The 21341-nt window shown below is 34.9% G+C and overlaps 1 protein-coding gene across 2 annotated transcripts in view; it reads left to right on the top strand.

The window, feature by feature from the left end:
- The first annotated feature begins 1843 nt into the window (after positions 1-1843).
- LOC107561269 (zinc transporter ZIP14-like) overlaps positions 1844-21341 on the top strand; it is a 32366-nt gene continuing 12868 nt past the window's right edge. The window contains exons 1-4 of one of the 2 annotated variants that reach the window (XM_016245679.1): positions 1844-2007; positions 10624-10918; positions 13132-13303; positions 18477-18646. In XM_016245679.1, the coding sequence (XP_016101165.1) occupies positions 10649-10918; positions 13132-13303; positions 18477-18646 (612 nt within the window). In that variant the 5' untranslated portion in view covers positions 1844-2007; positions 10624-10648. The remainder of the gene's footprint in view (positions 2008-10623; positions 10919-13131; positions 13304-18476; positions 18647-21341) is intronic. The other variant, XM_016245678.1, reaches the window with a different exon arrangement.

Here is a 21341-nt window from a genome sequence, read left to right as displayed (position 1 = left end):
TCTTCTTTTTTCATTTTATTTGTATGGCACTTAATACAATACTGCTTGTGTCAAAGCAGCTTTACAGTGTCAAACAGGAAAATAGTTTGTCAATACTGCAAAGAGGACAATAACAGAGTCATTTTTTAGCTAAAGTCTTCTGTAAATCATGGTAAAAATGATTATTTTCATTCATCAATCATTATTTTTTGCTCAGAAAATAAATAAAATTAATCAGAACATGTTCTAATGTATGGAAAAACAATAAAGATGCATTAAACTTTTGTTTTGATTCTTCTTGAAAATCCCTTTTCGTCTGACCCTTATGTAAATCCACTGCGTCAGAGACCGGCTCGAAAAACAGTCATTTGCATTTGCATATGCTTTTAATATAACTGAAATAAAACACAGTACACTTTGATAAGTAAATTATGAAAGACGAGCGACATGATGAACTGAAAACGAGAGATTCGCCACGAGCACCACCTGTGACAGTTTTTCCATTTATTAAAATAATCTACCTTCTAACTACATCTAACTTACTAAATGGTAGGAGCGTTGAACTGCTCACGTATAGATTTGGTTGATTTGGTGCTAAAAGTTGCTAAATGACGTTGTGATGTCATTGCGCGCAATAAAGTCATTGCGTAATCACGACGCAAAATTGTCACAACATCAAATCTCAGCTAAAATATATATTTTATATTTGTTAATTTATATTTTTTTGTAAAATTATTTTCATAATATAATATTAAAATATAAATAACTGTATTTTTAAATACATTGAATTATTGAACACCTACACATTTTTTAATGATTACAATGTAAGTTTTTTTTAATAGCTAGTAAACTAGTAATACTACACATTCTCAACAATTACACTTTAAGCAGTAGTAGCCTAGTTAGTATGCTACACTCAAAGAAAAGTCTGTAAAAATAGGGCACAATCTACTATGTTAAATCTCCAAAATCGCCTATGTTTTTTGTGTGTTTATAGTAATATTTGAAAAGTATATAATGTTATTTATAAAGAATTACACTCATATTTTGTAGTTCAAATGGGTTTCTTTACAATAAAACCATTTGTTTTAATTTCCTCCATTGTATGTGTGCAGGGTAAACATTTGAATTTGAGTATGTTAAATTTAGGCGAAAATACCAAAAAACGCCCTGAGCTTAAGTGGCTAATAATATGAAAGAATATTCCGTAGGTTTTGTTTTTTTACCTGCATTGTGTTTTCGGGTTACAGGGTTACAATGGGTAACATATTGGGTAATGGATAATGTCCTGGAAAATTACTAGTATCTTTTCTGTTTTTTTTAACAGCGTACAGAAAGATCAACAATCGCAAGTACAAGCTACTAACAAAGTGTATCATAAATGAACGATTATTCAATTATTATTACTATCATTAAATTGAACAATAGCTGCTAACTCAATTCACGTGATGTGTGTACTGCTAGGCATCTTTGGTTTCCACTTTTTGTGAAATTTGGATGGAAAATGTGTGCCTTTTTATTGTCTGAGTCACTTATAAAAAGTTGCTCAAATTCATTCATTCATTCAAATTTGTTGTTGAGAGCTTTTGGAAGAAAAAGTTGCTAGTGTAGTCTGAAAAGTTGCTAAATTTAGCAACAAAAAGCAGATTCTCTTTAAAAGAATTGTACTGGCAGCGACTTTTTTATGAATATTAAATAGGTTGTTCCGAAATTGCTCCAATGGGAGATGCGTGTTAATGAATATTTAATAAGCTTACGTTCTCGCCGTCCAATGGCGAAGGTTCTGGCTGCTGAATATTAAGTAGAATTCGTAATTTCGCTGGGCGGCGCTCACTAATGACGCCATCTCCCCCCGCCCTGTGTGGTAGTTCCACGCTGCAGTCTTGTGAATGGGTCAAGACTAAAAAAAACAGAAAGCCATCCGGTCTCTCGGCTTTAAACGGGTTACCCCCTATGTCCCTCCGTTCATTCTGGACTGTCAGATAACGGACCTGTCACGCGCCGACATATCAAGAGCTCTCAAATTTGGTGAGCGGCATCTAGTTTAATTTTCTTGGCTAGTCGGCTAACCATTAACCACGTCAGTGAGGTTTGCTGCGTTTACTGAGGCTCATTACATCCTTGCGAGGTTAAAGCGTGTTACAGGCAACACATCAGTGGCGTGATTACGGGTAGTAGGGAATGTGAGCGTGTCTGACGATATAACCAGACAGATGATTATTGATGGCCTGTTGTTAGCAGGGATGATCTGATGTGTATTATCATGACCCGCAGCTGTATGAGTATACAGACATGCATCAGACCGCTTACTCTTAACATTTTAGGTCCTACGTTGCAGTATGCTGACCAACCGCAAATCGAACAGCCAAAGTCTATTCCACTTGTTTTATTACTCCTGTTTTAAATGGATCATTATTATATAAGAGCAGGCAGTCATACATTGTGAACTTGATTTGGTGTCTAGGTGAATCGTGTCTGTTTGATGTAATGGGATTTTTTTTCGCTAGATTTAACCAGTTACCCAGTTCAGTTTTTCTTTCTGACATGCTGTGTATGTATAGTAGATGTGAAGTGTTTTGATTTGGCTATTTATGCGTTTTTAATATTTAGAGCTTGATTTTTCCATGGTGTGATATATTAATGACAGTGACATCGATGATGATGATAATAATAATGTAATTGTAACTTTCATTCTGCACATTAACTGTTAACTTGTTAAGCGTTATACAGTGTAATGCTGTTTGTTAATGGTATTATGTAGGGTTTGCAGGCGCTATTGCTGAAACGGATAGATATAGAGGTGGAAGATGACTATATAAAGTAGATATAAAGCAGTTTAATTGTGGCAAATATGACCGATACAATTTAAAATGTAAAATTGAGGAACATTTAATGCAATGCTTGATATTCACAAAAATATGAAAACTGAAAATGACCGCTTAAATTGATCAAATAATTTGAAAATGTGCAACTTTTCACAGATGTGAAATTTCACTTTTGTTGACCAGTTAACTCCCCTGACTGATATGTAGGTCAATAGTTATTTATCTATCCGTAGTTATTTATCTCTGTTATTTTGAAGTATTACTTAAGCTTTGCTATGAAGTTTAGTATTAATGATGATGATGGTGATAATAATAATAATGCATGTTTCCTGAGGGCAGAGAAAATGTAATTGTAAAAATTCATTTGGACATTTGTGTAGAGAATATCCTGATTTTTTTTATTTTACAGTGAAATATAAATGTTTCTCTTAAAATGTTTCATCATTGAGACTCTTTAAAATGATATTTAAAAAGTTTAACAGGATGAACAACTGGAATAATTATGGGACTGGTATTATGTAGGGTTTGCAGGCGCTATTGCTGAAACGGATAGATATAGAGGTGGAAGATGACTATATAAAGTAGATATAAAGCAGTTTAATTGTGGCAAATATGACCGATACAATTTAAAATGTAAAATTGAGGAACATTTAATGCAATGCTTGATATTCACAAAAATATGAAAACTGAAAATGACCGCTTAAATTGATCAAATAATTTGAAAATGTGCAACTTTTCACAGATGTGAAATTTCACTTTTGTTGACCAGTTAACTCCCCTGACTGATATGTAGGTCAATAGTTATTTATCTGTCCGTAGTTATTTATCTCTGTTATTTTGAAGTATTACTTAAGCTTTGCTATGAAGTTTAGTATTAATGATGATGATGGTGATAATAATAATAATGCATGTTTCCTGAGGGCACAGAAAATGTAATTGTAAAAATTCATTTGGACATTTGTGTAGAGAATATCCTGATTTTTTTTATTTTACAGTGAAATATAAATGTTTCTCTTAAAATGTTTCATCATTGAGAAATTGCTTTTTTTTGTTTGAGACTCTTTAAAATTATATTTAAAAAGTTTAACAGGATGAACAACTGGAATAATTATGGAAACCTTAGATCATAGCCTCTTTCTGTCGATTGTTTTCCGTGTAGTTTTGTGAATTAGTGTCTGCTTGACAACAGGTGTCTAGTTGTCTGTCTACCTCTCTCTTGTGGTAGTCATGCTATAAAACCTGCCATATCAGCAGAGTGAAAATGCCTGTCAAGTGGAAAGATTTGCTCTCTTTTCCACTAGTGTGCAGGTTAGCCTGCATTCCTTAATATAGAGACATTCAGATGGAATGTGTTTAAAAAGCCTCTGGTAAGGGTGCTCCGATCCGGATTTTTGGAGCCGATCACCGATCTCAGGAAGCAGTATCTACCGATACCGATCTTTTTGAAGCCTTCTTTTTATCATGTAGAATTATTTATAGTGATATTCCAATCAGGATTTTTACAGACATTCATTCAGGGCCTGCATTTCATTTTTGAAAATGAAGGAATTTCCCATCTTATGTGACTCTTGTGGGGTCCCCTTTGTTTAAAAAAATATGTAATTGTCTCACCTAAATGTGCATTTTTGTTTTTACAATGGGGTAATTGCTGCACAATAGTTTACACACAGCACAAGCCTGATTTCGTGATCTGTATGTGAGGTGGTCTTATGTGTGTGCGCTTTGAGTGTGAATGGCCCCCAACCTTTTAACTTGTAGAAACTCACGGTTTGGTCAGTAGCTATTGCCTCTCTATGACTAACCTAAGTGTTTTCTATAAGTCCTTTCAGTGTTTTTACAGGGTTCCCGTAGGTCCTTAAAGTCTTAAAGTATTTTAAATTCATTCAAGTCAAATTTAGGGTCATAAAAAGCCTTGAATATCTTCAATGGTATACAAAAGTCCTAATTATAATTTTAAGAGGTCTTAAATTTGGGGACAGAAAAACAGGAATCACAATATACCCTAATGTGATGATTAAACAAATCTCATTTTATTATTAATCACAACCTTATTATACAAAAGACAATGATTTAATTAAATAAATATGAGCACGGCATCTTTCAAAGTAAATACTTTTAAAACTCATTATTATCGTGTCGGCAAAATACAATATCGATCAACTTCTAATTCGTATGTATTGATATATTAGTACATAAACAAATTTACAATACATGTATTGAATGCAAAATAATCTGAGATGCATGATTTATTTTGATATTGTATATGTTTGTTCTGTATGGACATACTGTATTTTATTTGTGCATGTCTTAGATTTGTTCTGGTGCTCTTCGGTCAAAAGTCAAATATTTTCTGTTTTGAATTTTGAAAACTCACAGCTTCGTCAGAATGGTACGAAACTTGGTGACTTTTATGGCATTTGGAATGTGAACCCACAAAAAAAATTGAGGGCATGATTCGAGCAGAGCAGACTAAGTGGTCGTAAAAAAATAGTCTCACTTGTGGTCTTCAGTCAAAAATGACCGACCATAGGAAATGAATGGGAAATCGACAAAAACATTCTGAGAATCATCAAGAGTGCAAAACCAACACACACACACTTATATACATACACACACACACTTATATACATACACACACACACACACACACACCTATGAACTGGTGTGACTGTAACACAGCAAATATGTCAAATAAAAGTAGAGCTGCACCGATTGATCGGCCAGTGATCAGAATCGGCTGATTTTTCGCATGATCACCCCGGATTGGTGACCGGCCTGTCAGTCTCGCGTTATGCCGATTCCGAGCTGATCCTTTTATTGCAAGCAGCGCAGGCAATGGCGTCACAGCCATGTGCACACTCACAGTCGCATGTAAACATGTCGTTTCGCGTGAGATTGATTCTAATTTTAATTGAATTCAGTGTGAACGGTGACTGATAATGTATTTATGTCGTGCCAGATGAGGCTTGCACAGCCTGAGTGAGTGTGTGAGAGAGACAGCACACACAAAGTAACAAACAGAAATTTATAGATGCATACTGCGGTAAAAAAAAAAAAGAAGATATTTACAAAACATGATTTAGGTAAGCAACATTATACGGCCATGATGTTTCCCTGAATATCAATATCAACGTGATTGCAATGTGACACTGATTTTATACAATAGTATTTCAATAAACAAGAAGTTAAAATTAAGTGACTTAGGTTTTAGACAAATTATTGACTGTTTTTGCTAAATTTCACTGACGAAAATAGTTCCGATCAAAGTCACAGCAGGACTGTTGTGTGTCTCCGAGCAACACACAGCAGTGTTTCGTTACTGAATGAATTCACGTTTTTGAACGAATCGAGTGAGTCAATAATTCAGTGGCCCATTCATAAGGACACTTGCCTCGTTTCTGAATGAATCAGCCGTTTGAATGAATCGGTTGAATGAATGAATAAATTACTCACTCATTAAAACAGACATTTGCCACCACCTACTGGCACACTATTTGTGTAAAAAAAAAAAAAGTAAAACATTAATCTTATAAAATTAGTTATGCATTTGAAATTTTGCAGTGTAAATGCATTTATGGCACCTCAGCTTCATCAAACTGTGTGTAAAAATGCATCTAATGCCACTTCAGATGCAGCTTCTGTTTCCTCAGCAGTGGAAAGATAGAGTTTGTTAATTTTATTTGAATGGTAACAACTCTACAGTGTCTTAGTATTCTAACTGAATTAATTGAAACAAAGTAAGAATTTAATGTGAAAAATTACACATTAGGTTAGGGGGAAAAAATGACCATTTATAAACATAGTGGGAAATTACATCTGTTTTGTTACATGGGCCTAGAGCAACTCATTTTAAGTTAACTATTTCTTCCTCTTTCCAGTCACAGAGCACTTTAATTTGAGAGTTGTTTAAGTGAGAGAAAATCTGTAATTTAGTCCAGATTGGGGGAATTGTAATGTTTAATAATTTCTTTAATTATGTAAATAATTTTGGCGTTGAAATTTGCATAGATTTTTGTTTGTATATGCTGTCAATTATAGTTTTTAGAAAGAAAAAATCGGTATCGGTAGGTCACACTTCCAAAAAATTGGGAATCGGCCAAGAAAATTGCAATCAGTGCATCTCTAAATAAAAGCAATAATTCAACTACAATGCAGTAAAAAAGTGGACAGCAAGGAAGAGGTTACACTCTAAAACATCAAGAGTGAAAAACACACTCACTCAAACACACACACAAACATACGCAATTATACACACTCAAATGAATTGGTATGGCTATTAACATATAGCCAAAACAAGTCAGAAAACTGAAATGAGAGGTTGAAATCAAATGAAACCCAGAAGGATTAAGCTCTGATGAAACATTTCTGTTCATTTTTGTTTCATTTTTATAGAATTTTAATGTTTTGTGTAACAAAATGCTGTGTTCAGGTTTGACTGTAGTAATAATAATTCAAAAACTGACGTTTCAAATCAACATTTCAAACAAACAAAAAAATCTAAACCTTTACAAAAATGTGTCTTTGAGAATGTCTAAATATTTTTATTAAGTTGTGGGTTTTGATATATAAGTATTTATGTCTAAAAACAATTAGAGAATTTATAGGCCTTTTATATAGAGCTATATAGGAATCTATGGGCTAAACCATGGAATTGCAGATGTTTTTCTTATTTTACTCCCACCAGATGGCACTAATCTGGTTTCAGAAATGGGATTTTAAAAGCATTGACTATTTTAACATGAAATACTGCATTCATTGAAAAGTAATATAAAAATATATAAAAAAAATTTAATTATTATTTTTAATGGGCAGAAATTCATCATAATTATTGCATAAATATGAATTAGTGCCATGAAATTATCTCAAAATACAAAATAAAAATATATTACATTGATTTTACTGGGGCGAAAAAAAAGTTGAAAAAACCATTTTTTCTCTCATAGCTTTGAGTGACCTCTGAGCTGTGATCAATCCATAAATTCATGACCTGAAGACCTGTTCAGTGATTACTGATCCTTCTTGATGCAGATCCAGTGGCTATAGACAATCTCCCTTTAGACTGAATACCAGACATTCTTCTCTATGACTTATCTTGTCTCCTGAAATAGCAGCAGTCCACAAGGATCTCTTCACACAGGATCATTATAACCCTCTGCCATTATCTGAGATACAATGTTGCTGCTGGAAATCATATCAGTGTATTGTTGTGACACACAGCGTTGAGATGTGATTGCCTGTTCCAATATTAATGCTGGTTTTTAGGTGGGCTAAGGATTTCGTTTTTTAAAAGCCAAAATAACATGAATGCATGGAAAGCCAATTCCGCAACAGAATAATAAAAATATTTTTTTATGTTTTTATTTTATCTCACAATTTGGACGTATTTGGACTTGCAATTGCATGTTATTAAAAAAAAGTAATTTTTTTGACTTTATACACAGAATTGTGACGTATGAACCCAGTTTTAAAAAGAAAAAAAAAGAATAGTGCAATTCTGACCTTTTCTCAAATTTCCGAGTTTGAATCTCAATTCTGTTTTTCTATTTTTCTCAATAACATCTCCCAGTTCAGACTGTTTTTCTGCAAGTTTATACTGTATGTTGCGAGTTTATATCTCAGAATGGCAAGATCTAAACTCAGAATTGTGAGGAAAATAAATTAGAATTGTAAGGTAAAAAAAAGTCACTGCTACTGTGCAAGTTTGTGGTTATGTATTAATCCAAGTTGTGATATTCTGGTACCAATAAGTGACTATTTTATTTTTGTAATTCCATTTAGTGATGCTAGTGGCACAGAAATGACACACCTCAGGTTTAATGTGCTATATAATTGAACTTTGTTGAGACTGTAATTATATATAAATTGAATAAATATTATATTATTATTTATAATTATTATATACATGGGCTGTTTGACAGCAGTTGAGTTGTCAGCTGATCAGACGTGTGTGCTGTTCTACAAAAGCTCACCTTGCCTTTCGGTGGCCCTCATATATTAGCAATAAGTCGGTGAGGATCATATTTCCTCTGTCTCTCCAAACCACATGCGTAAGCGTAGTCAGCATAACACAGCCGACATCAGCATGGTGCGGTTAACCTCTCCTTCACACCCCCTGCTGTTTTTGATAAACATTCTCATGCAATTTCACACCCACACTGTAATTTACACACTGATCGTAAGTCAGAATTATCAGCGTATAATGCTGGAGAGTAAATATTGAACTTCTCCCTGATGTTTTGCATGAAATCAGATTAAAAAGCAATCATTTACTTCCTCATATCTACTTGATGGCAATCCGTATTGACATAAATTAACAGGTTTTACTTCTTTTACACAAGCACACTTTTGACTGATCTTTCGAAGATTCCAAAAGTACTTGAATAATTTGTCTCTGAAGAAAACCTGCTCTGTTATGTTCTGTTTGCCTCTCGACAGCTCCTTTACTGCTTGTTAAGTCTTGACATAAGGAAAACTCTTTCTGGTTCAAGCATTTACCCATTTCCATTGAGAATACTATATAATACTATAAAACACACACATATTGTGGAACTATATAGCAGAGTGTGATTTTGTGCTGGTATCTAGGCTAGTTAAGGCCAGTGTTATTTTACATTTACATTTAGTCATTTAGCAGACGCTTTTATCCAAAGTGACTTACAAATGAGGACAATGGAAGCAATCAAAATCAACAAAAGAGCAATGATATATAAGTGCTATAACAAGTCTCAGGTAGCTTAACGCAGTACAAGTAGCAAGGTTTTTAAAAATTATATAATAAATAAAAAGAAAACGGAAAGAATAGAGCAAGCTAGTGTTAGAGGCCTTTTTTGCTTTTGTTAATTGTATAATAAATAAAAAGAAAACCAATAGCTAGAATACTAAAAGATTAGAGAAGCTAGTTTTTTTAAGAAAACAAGCAGTTAGTAAATGAATAGAGTGCAAGTCTAAAGGGGCTAGTTTTTTTTTTTTAAAGAATAGAATTAGTCCGAAAGAAAGGGCCTGATCTTCTTGATGTTGAATAAAGCAAATCTGCAGGACCGGACAGTTTTAGCAATGTGGACTGAGAAAGTCAGCTGATCATCAATCATAACTCCAAGGTTTCTGGCTGTTATGGTTGATGTGCCTAACTGAATTTATATTAAGTATTTTAGTATTATATGATACTATAGTAATTATTTATATTTAGAATTATTAAACTTTTTTTATTTCAATATTTAGATATTTTTTAATATTTTTAACTTCATTTATCTTTATTTCAGTTTAGTTTTAGTCATTTTAGTACTTATTTTTTTCAGTTAGTTGCAAAGGCAACATTTTAAATTTTTGTTTGTTTTTCATCTAGCATTTACATTTTATTTTATTTCAGCTTTTAATTGTTTTAACATTTTTGTTTAAGTTAACAATAACACTTGCTGCTGTGGACAAATATTTCCATATTCTGTCCAGTGGTTCGTTCATAGCACTTACAGAAATTAACATTTCCATTTAATAGCTTTTTTATTATTATTAACTATTTCATTTTGTGAAGCAAAAATCTTCTACTGTACTTTGTGTACTTAAAGTACATCGAATGGAGTCAAATTTAAAAGCAGGTCTGCTAAAACTATCTGATTGCTATTTGCCTAATAACATGCATCTATGAACGTTTATTTAGCAAGCAAATCATGTTAAATCTGATTTCACACACTTTAAAGATGGCTGTGTGAGGATAATATCTTTCTCTGATGGCCATTTATTGTATGGTTATGTGGTGTGCTAAAGACATCAGTGATGTAATTTTCATTCATTTACCTCGTTTTCTTATCTCATCTTTCGGTAGTGCTCGACGTGTTGCTGGTAGAGTCATGACCCTGAGACAAGCCAATGGCTGCAAACAGCTGACCTTGACCATTGGCCTGACCCTGACTCTAGGCCTGCTGCAATGGCCTATAGGAGATGTTAGTGGTCAGGATGGACTGTCTCCTACGCAAGTCCTTCAGGAGCTGCTGACACGCTATGGCGACAACACCAGCATCTCTGTCCCTCAGCTCCGAGCGCTCCTCATGCGCTTAAATGGAGGCCAGAGTGGAGAACATGATGCACAAACACAGCCCACCAAAACCAATGCATCGAAGGTGAGTTACAGAAGATTTTACAGGATGTGGGACTTTACAGGAAATATTTTCACACATTTAACTGGCTGTTAGAACTCTTTTGCTTCTGATTGGCTGCTTATTGCACACAAGAATACATGTTCAGTATAGGGTTGGGCCGATAGACGATGCCATCGTCCATCGCAGATGGCTGACAGACATCACGATGTTAAGCTTTATTTATTTTTTATCCTTATCGTGAACATTATATATCCAAGCAATGGACATTAGCCTAAGACTGTTTCTAGATTGTATGTAAAATATTTCAAGGCCCTCCTTTATGGCAAGTTAAAAAGTTCCTCTGTACTTGCTGATCTGAAAGACCTATTTTCCTGCTTTAATTCACTTGGTGAATTTGGTTGGTGAGAGATGTTTCAAATATTTTTAAAGCTCAGTGTCTCACCTGATTCAATCCTGACACAAAAAAGTTTGATCTTCTCAGGGTGCTTTACAAGACGTGACAGAGGTCTAATCCTCTGCTACAGCAACTATCACAGCACCAATCAGTGAACAATTAGGTCAGATGTTATAGCGCAGAGTAGCTCACTCTGCTTTTTTTATAATCTTTATTTATATTATAAATTATCTGTATTTTACTTATATCAACCGATTAAAATTATTGTCAGTTGTCATAAATATAGATATGGCCAGATAAGTCAAGAAGGCTTACTTAACATCTCTAATTGAGGCAGGCAATGTGGCTACAGTACATCCGTCTAGTTGCAAATTGTAATCCAAGAGATTCTGTGTACTGTCTTTTGGTCCAAAAAGTAATATTTCTGTCTTATCCGAATTTAATAGGAGAAAAATATTGGTCATCCAATCTTTTACATTTTTAACACATTCTGTTAGCTTAGATCATTTAGAAGTTTCATCTGGTCTTGTTGAGATATATAGTTGAGTATCATCAGCATAACAGTGGAAACTAATCCCATATTTTCTAATAGTATTACCAAGGGGCAACATGTATATCGAAAATAGCAGAGGACCTAGGACAGATATTGTGGTATATTACAAATGAATATAACGGTTTTATATTTTAAAATGTATTTTTTCAATGTCACGTGATCCTTCAGATATCATTCTAATATGCTGATTTGATGTTCAAGTAAAATTGGCTTTTTTAAACGTTTTTTTTAGCAATGTGCAAATATTTACTCTCACTTTTGATTAGTTTAATGCATCTGTGCTAAATAAAAGTTTGTAAATAATGACAAAAAAAACTTTTGTTTAAAAAAAGCTAACTTTTTGAATGGTAGCGTATATGTGTGTAGACGTGTAGTGCATAAATTCTTGGTTTTACAATATTAACTGAACTGAGTGTTGGCAAAGCCACAAATATTTGTCTTTGGTTTAGCATTTGTTGTGTTCTCACGTCATTAAGTATTTTATCAGAGGCATTATCTCTTGTGCCACCTCTCAAGGTGTAAGAAAGTCAAGAGTAACATGTTGTAATTTATCAGTTTGTCCACAGCGATAAAAGGCCATATTGAGTTGTCATTATTTTTTTCTCCTCCATAGAAAGCATTTGTTATGCTAAAAGTCTAACCCCCGGTTTCACAGACAAGGCTTAAGCCTAGTCCTAGACTAAAATGTAAGTCTGAACTGTTTCAATTTAAATAAACTTGCACTGACTGATCTTAAAATATATCAGTGCCTTTGTTTTGCCTCAAAAAGCACACCAGTAATGTTTTTTCTAAGCACGTTTATAAAAATTACTTGGGCCTAAATGTCCTAATTGAACTATGGCTTAATCCTGACTTAGTCTAAGCCCTGTCTGTGAAACCAGGCCTAAATGTGTAACATTTACAAGGACCACAAGTGGGATATCTGCATGTATTTTTGTTTCTTTCTTTTTTTTTTATACATAATAACATGCTTCCTGGGTTTGATTTTAACATATTTTTGGTAGCTTAACAGTTGTGACCTAAATTGACCTAAGATTAAGTTCTAACTTTTTCATTAAATTCAGTGAATGATACATTTTGTGACTCCTTTTTGTAAATATTTAGTTTTTCAAAAATATAATACCTAATCCTCAGTATGACCTTGAAATATTACATTGTTAGACCTCAAAGTCAAATCTGTGGTTTCTATCCTGTGCTCCAGGACAAACTGTGCACTCTCAATACTGTAATTCAAGCTTCTCCTCTGTGATCAGTAATTGAAACCTCTGTCCTGTCCTCTGTTCTCAGTGCTTGGCTGCAGACACTTTGGCAGTGTATGGGATGAGCGAACAGTCTCGTATAGATGAACGTGGCCTGCATGATATCTGCCCTACAATCATACAGCAGCTGGACTCACAAGCATGCAAGACCCAGCAGGACCAAGAGTCTGAGAGCAGCCCCAGACCCAGTGATGCTGAGGGTAAGACTGACTATCCATTGACAGTCAATGCATAATATTAGTGATGATGCTTAATTTTTATTGTCAGCCACAATGATATTGTCATTATATACTACATGGTCATAATTATATGTACACCCTTATTTGGCTAATTCAGCTATAATTATTATAGTGTCAAAAGGGTAAAGTCAGTCATACAGGTGTGCAAATTCCTTAAACAAACATTTAAGGGAAATTTATGTACGTTTATGCACAATTACCCCATGCAAAAAGCAAAAAAGCCATAAAGGCCTGACTCTTCAAACCCAAACCTCATTGAACAATCAAGCCATGGTTTTAAAAATAATTGTTCAACAATCAAATATGGGTGTGACGTTCAGGTGGCCACGTATTTTGGCCCCGTGTCAAGGGAATATGTTACTTCTAACTGCTTTCTAATGAGATTTGTGCGCACACTGTGAATATCATGACACTTATTAACAGTTCTTGTAATATTCTCTTCAAACTCTCATGCATTGCACGTCCCCAGGTAATGCCATTTGTTAAACCTTATCAGTATAAAGTACAAAGTCTTGGCATATTTATAGCAGACTGGTTTAGTTCATATCTATTGTACACTGTAGACAATCTTTGACTTTGCCAGCAAATTAGGCTTCTAGGAAAAATACAGTGAATCAGCAGAACTCTGACTAAGAGGTTCAGAAGAGTGCAGGTGTTCTCTTGTGTTGAGCCTTGAACTCCAGTTAAAGTGTGATAAGAATAGTCAACTCTAAACACTGAGAAATGTAGAAAGGTCACTGAAATGGAAAACAAAACATTCAATCAAGTGGCATTTATTTATTTAAATTTTTTAAAAGAAAGATTGCACAAGCACATAAAACAACAGCTATATGCTACCATTCAAAAGTTTGGGGTTGTTAACATTTTCTTTTTTTTAATGTGAATGAAGTTGCTTACCAAGGCTGCATTTATTTAATCAAAAATACAGTAAAACGGTGATATTGTGAAATTTAAAATAAATATTTTCTGTTTTAATAAATTTTGGTGAAGTCATGGCCTAATGGTTAGAGAATCTTACTCGTAACCCAAAGGATGCGGGTTCGAGTCTCGTACCGGCAGGGATTGTAGGTGGGGGGGGGGGGGGGGGGGGGGGGACACCCACAGCTCTCTCTCCCACCTTCAATACCATGACTGAGGTGCCCTTGGGTCACCATACTTGGCCACATGTCACTTCACTTTTTAAAAAGAAATTAATTTTTGCCAAAGCTGAATTTTCAGCAGCCATTACTTTAGTCTTCAGAGTTACATGATTCTTCAAAAATCATTCTAATATGCTGATTTGGTGCTCAAGAAACATTGGTCCCACTTTATATTAAGTGTCCCTAATACCGGTGTACGTACATAGTAACTAGATGTGTACATAGTATGTAACCACAGTGTAAGTACATATTGGTACATATAGTATCTACAGCTCTAATGTTTGTGTAACTACACACATGTAACAACACACTGAATGGTATGTGTAAGTACAAATGTGTAACATGACTTTGGTAACAATACTTTTTGGTAATGAAAGTACAAATGTGTAACAGGACTAACGGCACTTTTTGGTAAAGAAAGTGTTACACTTTATATTAGATTTACCATGTAATTAATATGTTACACAGCAGCGGCCAGTAAATTAGGCTTTAAATATAAATTGTGGTTGGTGTCCAGAATGTTACAATTTATATTAAGTGGACAGTTCCTGAGGAGTTACCATGCAAGTACACTGGTATTACAGTGGTGCACCAACTCCAACTCGAGATCCAACTCCTCCCACTTTACATATCCCTAAACCTACCCATTTCCACCCCCTGGATCCCATTTCCACCCCTAAACCTACCCATCTCCACCCCCTGGATCACATTGTTCCAATTACTTTTATACATATTGTTGTTACAAAATGTAGTTATATATGTCCTGTTACACATTTGTACTTACACAAACCATCCTGAGGGTTGTTACATGTGTGTAGTTACAGAAATATTACAGCTGTAGATACTATGTACCAATATGTACTTACACTGTGGTTACATACTACATACACATTTAGTTACTATGTAAGTACACGGGTATTAGGGACACTTAATATACAGTGGGACCGAAACATTTTTTCTTCTTGTTATCAATGTTGAAAACAGTAATGCTGCTTAATATTTTTGTGGAAACCATGACGCATTTTATTCATGATTTTTTGATGAATAGAAAGGACAGTATTTATTTGAAATGGAAATCTTTTTGTAACATCATAAGTTATTTTGATTTGTGACTAAAGATATTTACCCCAAACTTTTGAATGGTCGTGTACTTTAAAAAATGAATACAAAAAAATATATATTGAAATGCCTTTTCACATAGTCAAACATTTTTGGATCATGCTCACAGTTAATGTTATGAAATACTGCTGTAGTTACTCTTCTAGGACTATACATCCTTAGAAATCACCAGTTGCTAGTCTAGCAAAAATGGCTCCAAAAGGTGACGTTGGACTGAGAGGAGCTCTAGAGTCATGTTTGAAGATATCACTTGGTATGATCTTTTAAGACCCATCTAATGCAGTGGCAATTTTGAGAGTGGCTTAAGTTGATCTCACTGTATAGGCATAGATAGAACACAGGCAAATATGTGCTAACACTTTAGACAATCTGAAAGAATTTTTCATATCAGAATAAGACATCTTGACTTTTAAAATGTCTAAGCATGTATATTTCAGATCCCAGCATCTGGATTCAATCACAGTGCTCTGGTCAGACTGGAGCTTTGAAGGGAGGCTGTGTGCTTTCAAAAGCCGAACTGAAATATCCCTTGTGTAGGCGACAGATATAAAAAGGCAAGACAGGGAGAGTTCAGAGAATTTCATGGGCGTTTGTGAAGTCTGCTGGGACATTTCAGGAGAGAAAGTCATGGACTTGGAGAACAGGAAACAATTTCACATGCACTTTATAATCTGTGATTTTTTTTTTTATTTATACAAACATTTCAGGTCTGTACAGTTTTTTTTTGTATTCACCATAACTTAAAACAAGCCCTGTCTATAACGGATTTTTTTTAATTTTTTTTTAATTCATTGTTGTTTTGAATCAGCCTGTGACTCAACATGTTCAACATCTGTGCAGCATGTTTTCTGGCTCAGTGATATTTCCTGTCGCTTTGCATCATGCTGTTCTTTATCTGCTAAACAAGGCACTTCTGGGTTTTGGCATCTCTTGCGCATCCTGGCAGCGAGAGAGGAAATGAAAGGAGAATGTCGCAGTGCCACTTCCCACCGGAATTCAAGAGATAAGGAGAGAGAAAAGGGGAATGCAGGCTTTTAGAGATGGAGTCTTACAGCATCCTGTTGTCAATGCAGTCTTTCCCATTCAGCTCTTAACAAAAAGCACTGTACTGGCACCATGGTACAGTGATGATAATATGAATGTGAAATGATCACCAAAGATGAGTGAATAGGATTTAAGACAGGTTGCAGGCTAGACCCAAACCAGCATCATTTGCATGAGCACCACATCTCAGTTTGTCTGTAGCATGCTCCACAACTTCAACATGATTGCAATTAATTATTTTTTTTTGGTTCTGTCTCCCCTTTCCCACTGCAGTGGGAACTGTGGGAACATTCCAGGTGTTAATTTAAAGTATTTGTTGTACTATACTTTCTACTACAACACTTTAAACTACTGAAAAATAAATCAAAAGGTACAAATACATAAAAAAAATACATTAAAGAATTTATTTTGTTCCTTAGAAAAGCACAATCATAGAATGTTTTTACAGTAAATAACTTAACAGGACAGTTCACCCCAAAAATGAAAAGTATGTCGTTTACTCACACTCATGTAGTTCCAAACCTGTATGACTTACTTTCTTCTGTTGAACAAACATAACACATTTTGAATATTATATTAATTGATATTATATTGTTGTAATACACCTGCACTGTAAAATAAAATGTAAATATTTCATCGTAAATATTAGTTATTTTTCTTTACAGTAGTAAATTTATTATGCTTTTATTTTTTTATAAGCTTTTATTATTATTATTCGTTTAATTTTTCTGGAAAAAAATATTTAGATTTTAGTCCAAATGATAGATGCTTTGCCAAAACAATGACGCAAAAAGAAAAGAAAAACACTCATCAGTTTATAATGAAACTTTTCAGTTTATAATGAAACTGTAGAGGTACAGATTAGATGGGCCACCCCAGTCTAGATAATTAATAGGAAAAACGGTCTTCAGACGACATGAGGGTGAGTAAATAATGACAGAATTGTCATTTTTGAGTGAACTATTCCTTTAAATAACTTTGAAATCTGCCTCAATGAGTGTGTTTACATGTGCACTGATTATTAATAAGCTGACAGTATGTAAGGTCATTTAAATGCTTAAACAGTGTATTTTTTCGGATCATAGTATAGGGCAAAAGCCCAGTTCTCTGATCTATTGAAGTTTTGACCTCATACCCATAAATTCAGACAATTTCAAAATCTCATGGTTTTCTTGAGATTTGGGTTTTTTCTAATGATTTTATGTATGATTTATTAAGGTGTATTTGTATGTTGCTTACAGTACACGCTGTCCCAAAGGGATATAAAAAATAGATAAATAAATAAAGTAGTGTGTTGTAACAGTCTCCGGGGGAAAAAAGTCCCTAAGACGTTGAAGTAAATGAGGAAGTGTGTTATCATTGTGTTGTTGTAGATGAAAGCACACTCAATGTCAAATATTTGTATTACTGTTGGTTATGAGTTCTTGTTATATGAAAGAAATATATTTCCTAAATGTATCTGTGTTTTGACGAATGATTTTCTTCCTCTGTAGGTACACTGCTGACAGCTGTTCTCAGCTGTAAACAAATGCAACTCTGTGGTTTTGGAGAAAGCCAGCTTATATATGATCTGTACACACACGCACCTGCTGCGGATCACTCCCACATAATGACATTCTCTCTCAAACTGCATGCGTGTCCATTCAGGAGTGTGTTTATGACAGATATCATGTATTTCTAGGGATTCCAGTCCGACTGGGTTAAATGGTAACAAAGCAGTGCTGCCGGACTGAAGTCTACATTATAATCCATGCACACAAAAGTTGTGGGATGTGTCTGCTGGGGTGCAATGTCATGTAATTAAAGGTTGTGTGTGTGTGTGTGTCCTGCAGTGTGGGGTTACTCAGTTTTGAGTGTGACTCTGGTTAGTGCGTTCGCTTTGACTGGTGTGTTTGTGGCGCCCCTGATGAGGACGCGGTTCATGCGCAGAATGCTCGTCTATTTCATCGCTCTGTCCATTGGAACGTTGTTGTCCACCGCCATCCTGCAGCTCCTGCCTGAGGTTCAGTATCCATCCACCCATTTCCACCCAAACACACTTAATCAACCGCAGATCAAGATTAATCTCAAAGGGGTGTCTGGAATTGTTGCCTTTTTCCTTCTTTCCTTTCACACAATGTTTTCTCCCTTTTAACACAACAAAACACCCCTAACCACAGTAAAGATTTCCTCTTCTTTAGCTTTAATTTCTTTCATGATCTTTCTGTCGGTACACACAAAAGCTGTTAAAAACTCATTTTTTGTGCTCTTTTTTTTTTATTTTATTTTTTATGATAACCAAATCGCCAAGCCATTTGCCACATTGATTGCTAAAAAAACTCATTAATAGACCCATTATTTTCATTTATTTTATATTTATTTATTATTTTTATAGAGCTGACAATTTTGTAAATGACGACTGAATCTTTAGCCTTTTGCCAGATTAATAAAAAAAACACACAAAAGCTGTTAAAAACTCATTTTTTGTGCTCTTTTTTTTTATTTTTTTATTTTTTTTTTTTATGATAACCAAATCGCCAAGCCATTTGCAACATTGATTGCTAAAAAAACTCATTAATAGACCCATTATTTTCATTTATTTTATATTTATTTATTATTTTTATAGAGCTGACAATTTTGTAAATGACGACTGAATCTTTAGCCTTTTGCCAGATTAATAAAAAAAAAGCCATAAATAGGCCCAGAGTTTTCTATTTTTATTTTGTTTTGTTTGATTATTTTATTTTAGAGCAGTCCTTTTAAATTCTGACTAAATCTTAAGCTGTTTGCAACTTGGATTGCTTAAAAAAGGACCCTTGAATATGCCCAGGTGGAATCAGACATTTTTACACTTAAAGAGTGTAGGTATTGTTAACAGGAGCATAGCAACCCTGGATGTATAGTGGGAATATAAAAGAATCACACCCCTTTAAAATAATCACATTTTATTGTTTTGTAGCATGAAATGAAGATGGACATTTTTGTTTTATCTAGCTGTATTTACTCAGTGCAACTTATAACATCCAAGTGAAAGATATAACACCAACATGCCAGAAAAAAAAAAAAAACGAATCCTTTGGAAAAAGGATCACCCCCTTGTTGTCAGTATTTTGTTGAGCCTCCTTTTGCTTTTAATTACAGCCTTTAGTCTGTTGGGATCTTTAGTCTGTCTCTACTAACTTTGCAATATTTGCCCACTCTTCTTTGCAGAACTGCTCAAGTTCAGTTAAAGGTAACATATCATGAAAATCTGACTTTTCCCGGTTTTAAGTGCTATAATCAGGTCCCTGGTGCATCTAGCAACCAAGGAAACGTGAAAAAGATTAACCCAATCACTATGTTTAGGTAAGCCTTTTTCTGCAAGCATCTGAAAAAACAAGCACGTCTGATTTCGCTCCCTTGGTGACGTGGCAAAGGGATCTCATTATAATATTACCACCCCTTAATCCGTAAACTTCCACTCAAGGCACCGTCATTTTGATTTCGCAAGCGACAACGGTGTACCAGCTCCAATTCCATGGCGAAAGTTTGAGCAAAACATGCTAACTGTTCTGTCTTTGGCTGCGCAGATGAGCACAAAACACTATTTAGAGTCCCAGCCTCAGAGGACACAAGAGAGCAGTGGATTTATTTAGGTTACTGTATTGCTTCTGCCACACAGATCTAAAATAAACAAGAGATTTATTTCCCAGCTGTTTACCTTCACAGACATAACTGACTGTTTTTGTAACTCATGTGTTTTTAACATAAACTTGTGTGTGAATGAGAACTTAGAATAATACTCACATGCTGTGACAGCCGCTTTCTGTCCGTGTGCTTCGGATGTGTGCACTCAGAGAACCTTATATCAGAAGTTTAAACTCATATGGTTTAAAACGCATGATTTCAGCACGATAAACATGATAATCAGAACCAAAACATGTTTTTAGCAGATAGGAGCTGTAATGAAACAGCTCTATTCTGGAAAAGGGGGTGGGGAGCAGCAGCTCATTTGCATTTAAAAACACAGGCCCGAAAAACAGCTTGTTTCTGCTTCCACTCAAAATAGGCATTTTCAAAATTATATAATGATCTGTGGAGTATTTTGAGCTGAAACTTCACAGACACATTCTGGGGACACCAGAGACTTATATTACATATTGTAAAAAGGGGCATAATATGTCTCCTTTACATTTGATAGTGACCGTTTGTGTACTGCAGTCTTCAAGTCATTCCACAGATTTTCAGTGGGGTTTAAGTCTGGGCTGTGAATAGGTCATGCAAGGACATTCACCTTTTTCTCCTTCAACCACTGTGTGCTCAGTTTTGCTTTGTGTTTGGGTCATTGTCATGTTGGAAGGTAAACCTTCTTCCCATTGACAACTTTCTGGCAGAGGGCAGCAGATTTTCCTCAACAATTTGACGGTATTTTCCCCATCTATTTTTCCTTCTATCCTGGCAAGTGCTCCAGTCCCTGCTGCAGAGAAACATCCCCATAACAGGATATTACCACCTTTACTGTAGGAATGCTGTTATTTGGATGGTGATCTGTATTGGATTTCCACTAGACAATATAGCAGGGGTGGCGAACTCCGGTCCTGGAGAGCCGCAGCCCTGCAGAGTTCAGCTCCAACCCTAATTAAAACTCACCTGCCTGTAGCTTCCTAGTAACTGTTCAGACCTTGATTAGCTTGTTCAGGTGTGTTTGATTAGGGTTGAAGCAAAACTCTGCAGGGCTG

Source organism: Sinocyclocheilus grahami, unplaced genomic scaffold (genome assembly GCF_001515645.1).
Source record: "Sinocyclocheilus grahami isolate Dianchi unplaced genomic scaffold, SAMN03320097.WGS_v1.1 scaffold762.1, whole genome shotgun sequence".
Taxonomy (NCBI): Eukaryota; Metazoa; Chordata; class Actinopteri; order Cypriniformes; family Cyprinidae; genus Sinocyclocheilus; species Sinocyclocheilus grahami.
Note: the sequence above shows the minus strand (reverse complement) of the source record. Positions and strands in the feature narration are given on the sequence as shown.